A 5,202-nucleotide genomic window follows, 5' to 3' on the forward strand; every position below is an offset into this window, starting at 1 on the left:
CTCTCCTCACCCACTCAGCCCCTATCAAGCTGCCCTCTCGCTGTTTTGCCAGTTTCCACATAAACTAGGGATGATTCTGAGTGCTAGACATTTGTTTTCATGTAGTTGAAATTCCTCACTTCTGCACAATGAACACAGCGCACGAAGGAGCCGTGCTCCCGAGGCGCTCCATTTAGACGGCTTATTTCCTCACCTTAACTGGGGAGCGTGTCATCATCTCTCCCGAGCCTCGAGGGAAGATTCGCGCTTGGGCAATCATTTCCAATACACTAGTCTTTCCAGCACTTTGATCTCCAACCACAACCACCTACCACAAAGCAAATAACACTCACATTTTTCTGACACAAAAGTAAGACAGATATGGAATCAACATTTGGCATATCTAATTCTTTAAAAGAGCTAAAGCTAAATTATTTACAAAATATCCTCAATGAAAAAAATGACAGCAGATATGCAGACTGAGAATAAAAGCAACACAATTGGATTCATCATCTATGGCCAAATTAAATCTATGTTAGTTTAAATCACAAATTCTAAAATCAGATTACTACTTTTCCACAAATTCTTGCCAATAGCTAGTTTGTGCTACTAAACCACATTTCTATGAGGTTTATTTTCTTTCTTTTCATTATTACTTGGGATTTACTACATATATCATATCATTCCATATTTCAATCATATTAAGCAGAATTGTACAATTGCTACCACAATCAGCTTCCAAACATTCTTTTTCTACATGGACTCCTTGACATCGTCTCCCCTTTACCCCACCACCACCACTGTACTCCCCTCCAACCTAACCTCTTACTCTACTTGCTATCCCTATAGGTTCATCAATCTTGGGTCTAATATACCAAAAACCAGAAAAGCATATAACACAGCTTCAAGAAGGTGGCCTCCACTGATAAAACACCTCTGAGATACACTCTAATATGAACAAACAAAAACCAAACAACACAATACACACAAACAAATTACAGAACATTTTGCCAACCAGATCAGGTCTAGCCTACATCAGACGGGGGATCTACTGACAAAGTTTTAACTGTTCAAGTCAGATTTATGCCTTTGATCTTCTATACTTCTCTCTCCTAAGCACTTACCTCCCAATCCCCATTAGGTTAATTGTCATCATGCTTAATTGACTCTGCTGTTATTTTAGTATTACAAATATTATAAATACATAATGCCAAATATTTGATAACCTTCTTTCATAACAAATAAATTTAAGAAACCCATGGACCAAAATGAAGCACTATAGTTAAACAGGAAGTGTTCTAGGATATCAATCACCAGCACATGAATTAAATTATTTTGGTTATATATACATATATTTGCATTTTCCTTTGTAAACCTAATGTATGAGTTTTGCTACTTACTCGTGGCAGATGATCTTGTGTATTATAACTGGCATCATAATCAGACAGAACATCAAGAACTTCAGAATACATATCAATCAAAGATTTCTGTAAAATTAAAAAATATAATAATGTAAAACAGTAAAGACAACTCTAGGATTACATTATTCTTCATACATTTCTTAAGCATTCTTGACTTTGTCTTCTGGAACTGCCCTTTGAGATCTTCAGTTCCGACTACATCACCATTGCTTCTATTTGCTTTGCATTCTGTATTTATGAGCAAGTTTCAGAGTCTCTTCTGACATCCATTTTAGTCTTTTCTTGTCTTCCTTTATCTTTAAATTTTAAGTTTTATTGACATATAACAGTTTTGTTGACCTGTAATGACCATTTGCTTTCTTCATATGCAATGTCCTTGATGTCATTCCACAACTTGTGTGGTCTATCATTAGCGTTTAATCTGTCAAATCCATTTTTGAAATGGTCTTGAAATTCAGGTGGGATATATATGCTCAAGGTCATATGTTGGCTCTTGTGAATTTGTTTTCATTTGCTTTGACTTCGACATGACCTTGCAGTCGGTCCTCAGTCTTGCTCTGACTGCAGATAGTGGGGCTCTTTGTCATCTCACCACAGAGGTAGCTGATCTGATGGCTGTAGAGTCCATCTAGAGTGGTGCACACGTTGTTAGGAACAGATGTTTGCAGTGCACAGGTGGTTGTTCTTCCAAAATCCGACTGTGTGAGCTCCTGCTTGATTTCTCACTAGCAGCCCTTTGTGTCTACCTTGTGCATTCCAATCACCAGTATTATCAATGCATTTTGATAGCACGGTTCATCAATTTCTTCCTCTTTGGCAATAGTGGTTGGTCTCTAATTTTGTAATGAGTCCTATTATTGACATATGGACATTTTCCTATCACTAACAGCTCTCTACATCAGGATAAATCTTGAAATGTTCTTTTTGAGGATGAGAGTGATGCTATTACTTTTCCACTTGCCATTCCAGGCTTAGTAGACCACGTGATCGTTGGATTCATGCTGATTGCTATGCATCCCATTTCGTTTCTGATAGCTTCCAGTTTTCCTAGATTACCTTTTCATATGATCTATGATGTAATTACTAATGGATGTTTCTGTATGTAAGAAACATATAGAACATATCTCATTTTCAGCTGTACCATTATCAACAAATAAAAATCTGAAAGCTTTATTTTATCAATGTCATTAAGATTGATTTTACTTAATGAGGTAGTTTGTTTAGTGATGAAGTTTAAGATTTACATTATTCATGTTAATTGCCAATGTGTAGATAACGGCAATACCGGCAAACTTTTTTTCCTAAAAAATTCTTCAAAAGAGACTAAGGAACCTTCTGACAGAAAACGAAATTTTTAGGATATAAGGTTCAATGACATGACAAAAGAACATGGCAATCGACTCACAATTCTGAGTCTACAGCTGTAGAAAGACGAGCTGACAATAAACTAGATGCCTCGGGTAAAAAATAACGTATGTAAGATGAATAACTCTTAAAAGTATGTAGATTTTAAAGGCAAAGATCTGAAATATGCTGAGGTAAACTATCAATACCTTGAGCTTTCTGTGATGGATACCTTTATCATCTTTCTGTAACACCAATTTCCTTAATTCTTTGTTCTCTTTTTCTAATCGTTCCAAAATCCTCTGGTACTTTAACTGTAACAAAATAGTACACATGACAATTAGAAAAACAAAAACCCCAAAGCACTCAACTTGGGTTAAAAAATTCCCCAAGTTCTGAAGTCATATATCGCTTGATTATTGAAAGAGTTATACATTTAAACACTTCTTTGAAAATGTTGAGAAAACTAAATTATAAATACTATCTCTTTATACAAACAGTGAGATTTACAACAATTCTCTATGACTGTATTTCATTTGGAGAAATCTTTCAAAATGTATTTATTTGTGAACAGATTTATTGGCACATAATTCACATATCATATAATTCAACAGTGTAATGATATATTGGGGGAAATCTTTGATAACTACATTGTAGAAGTTACTTAAAAATACTCAAAATGTACAATTTTAAAGTGAATTATTAAGTACATGCTAGGAAGTAAACCTTCCTAGTATATCGAACTTTAAAGTCTTCATTATAGGGACATTCAAGAAAAACTCAAATTCTCACCATTTTCTACATTTGATGATATAATAGTAGCTTTTCGACAAGCCTTTGACTAAGGGTTTCAAATACTTTCACTCAGTCCTCACAGAACACTCAGGCTACTACTTGTGAGGCCACATTTTGAGATCAGAAGATTAGAATCGCCAGGCTGAGACAGCCTTACAAAGAAAACAATGGTACGAGACCCCTAGAGGACAGCCGATTCTAATGTCCAGTTAGAGAGGAAAGGAGGCCTGTGGCTCAAAAAGCAATAGCGATTTAATTTCACTTAGATTGTGCCTTGATGTTTCTAAGAAAAAGCCTTCAAACTTTTAAAAAGCAACATGTACGGCACATGCATGTTATTTAAGCAGCGCAAGCCACGATGGAATAGGCATGCAGGCGATGTTCACTCTGATGGGATCCATTCGTTCCACTGCACACGACAGATGTTTAATGATTATTTTATACACTATAGGAACGTAAACATTTTCAAAACAGTGCCAGAGAGATCTTTATAAAAGGGTCATCTGATTGGCTGCAGGCTTTAAAGAGGCCAAGAAAAAGGTCTGAGCAGAACTCTGCAGTAGGATCAACTCAATGTACTTATTCTCAGAATCAATTTACCTATAATGTAAGCATCGGTTTATAGATGCGTAATCCACTGACTTCTCCACACACACCCCTGCCCCCGAGTAGTTTTCCTTTAAAATTAGAACTACAAGATTCACTGAAAAAAGGTTTTTACACATAAACCAAAACCAAACAAAAATTCCAAACCCACAGCCACGGTCTGATGCTGACTTACAGCAGGCCTGTCTGGCAGGGCGGAAGTGTCCATTCCGCTGCACTTCCAAGGCTGTGCTCTGTCTGCAAGCGGACACGTGTAGCTCTCTCGTGTGAAGTGGAGGGTGGATTCAAAGTGCTAATTTCAGCTTAGCAGCCAAGTGCTTAAGCACTACATCACCACAGCTCCTTATAAATTAGTTACCTTCACTCTCTGCCTCCTTCCTTATTTCTACTTCTCAAATAGTTTTTGTATTTCCATCTATAGACAATAAGATTCTGAGAGGGTTTAAAACAGTTCTTGGAAAAATTTAATTGCCTTTAATTCCATTTTCCCATGAACTTTTGAAGCTTCGTCCTATGATTAAACCACTCCAAGTTTTGTTTCATTAAAAATTTTAATTTCCATAATGCCAGGCACAGTAGAGAATAAGGTCTCTGTAGAGAATTAGAAAAAGTCTGTTTTTTATACTCATTAGACTAACCTGGGTACGCAGCAACTCTTCTTGAAGTTGGTCAATTTTCTCTTTGTCTGAAACCTAGGTAAATAAGGTAAATTAATTTTATGTTAGAATTAGGTTTATATGAAGTGCACAATTAGTCAAATTTAAAACAAATTAAATAAAAACTGGCTTTACCTGCATGGTTAGGCAAAGTAAATTTTAAATAAAATGCTTAAGAAAGCAAAAAACACTTGCATTCATCAGGAAAGAATAGCTTGATATTTCATACTGAGAAATAAAAAATTTAAAAAGTAATCATTTCCCGGAAGTCATTCTAGTTATTTCATATAAAAGGCTTATTAAGAAAATGAAGAGATCAATACATATAACAACTATATTTTCTCTACTAGCTATTCTGTATTAAAGAGCAGGGAATTTGAGACTTGAAATAATAAAGCATG

At 35.6% G+C, this 5,202-nt stretch overlaps 1 protein-coding gene across 4 annotated transcripts in view; it reads right to left on the minus strand.

Moving 5' to 3' along the window:
- The window catches only part of OPA1 (OPA1 mitochondrial dynamin like GTPase), a 91,227-nt gene that overhangs the window by 60,833 nt on the left and 25,192 nt on the right, over nt 1-5,202 (minus strand). For all 4 annotated transcript variants that reach the window (XM_004712285.2, XM_004712290.2, XM_004712286.3 and 1 more), the window contains 4 exons: nt 4,784-4,837; nt 2,954-3,058; nt 1,380-1,466; nt 194-307 (listed from right to left, as the gene is read on the minus strand). In XM_004712285.2, the coding sequence (XP_004712342.1) occupies nt 194-307; nt 1,380-1,466; nt 2,954-3,058; nt 4,784-4,837 (360 nt within the window). The remainder of the gene's footprint in view (nt 1-193; nt 308-1,379; nt 1,467-2,953; nt 3,059-4,783; nt 4,838-5,202) is intronic.

The sequence above is a fragment of the Echinops telfairi genome, unplaced genomic scaffold, assembly GCF_000313985.2.
Source record: "Echinops telfairi isolate 266 unplaced genomic scaffold, ASM31398v2 ScPeMD7_17;HRSCAF=63, whole genome shotgun sequence".
NCBI classification, from domain to species: Eukaryota; Metazoa; Chordata; class Mammalia; order Afrosoricida; family Tenrecidae; genus Echinops; species Echinops telfairi.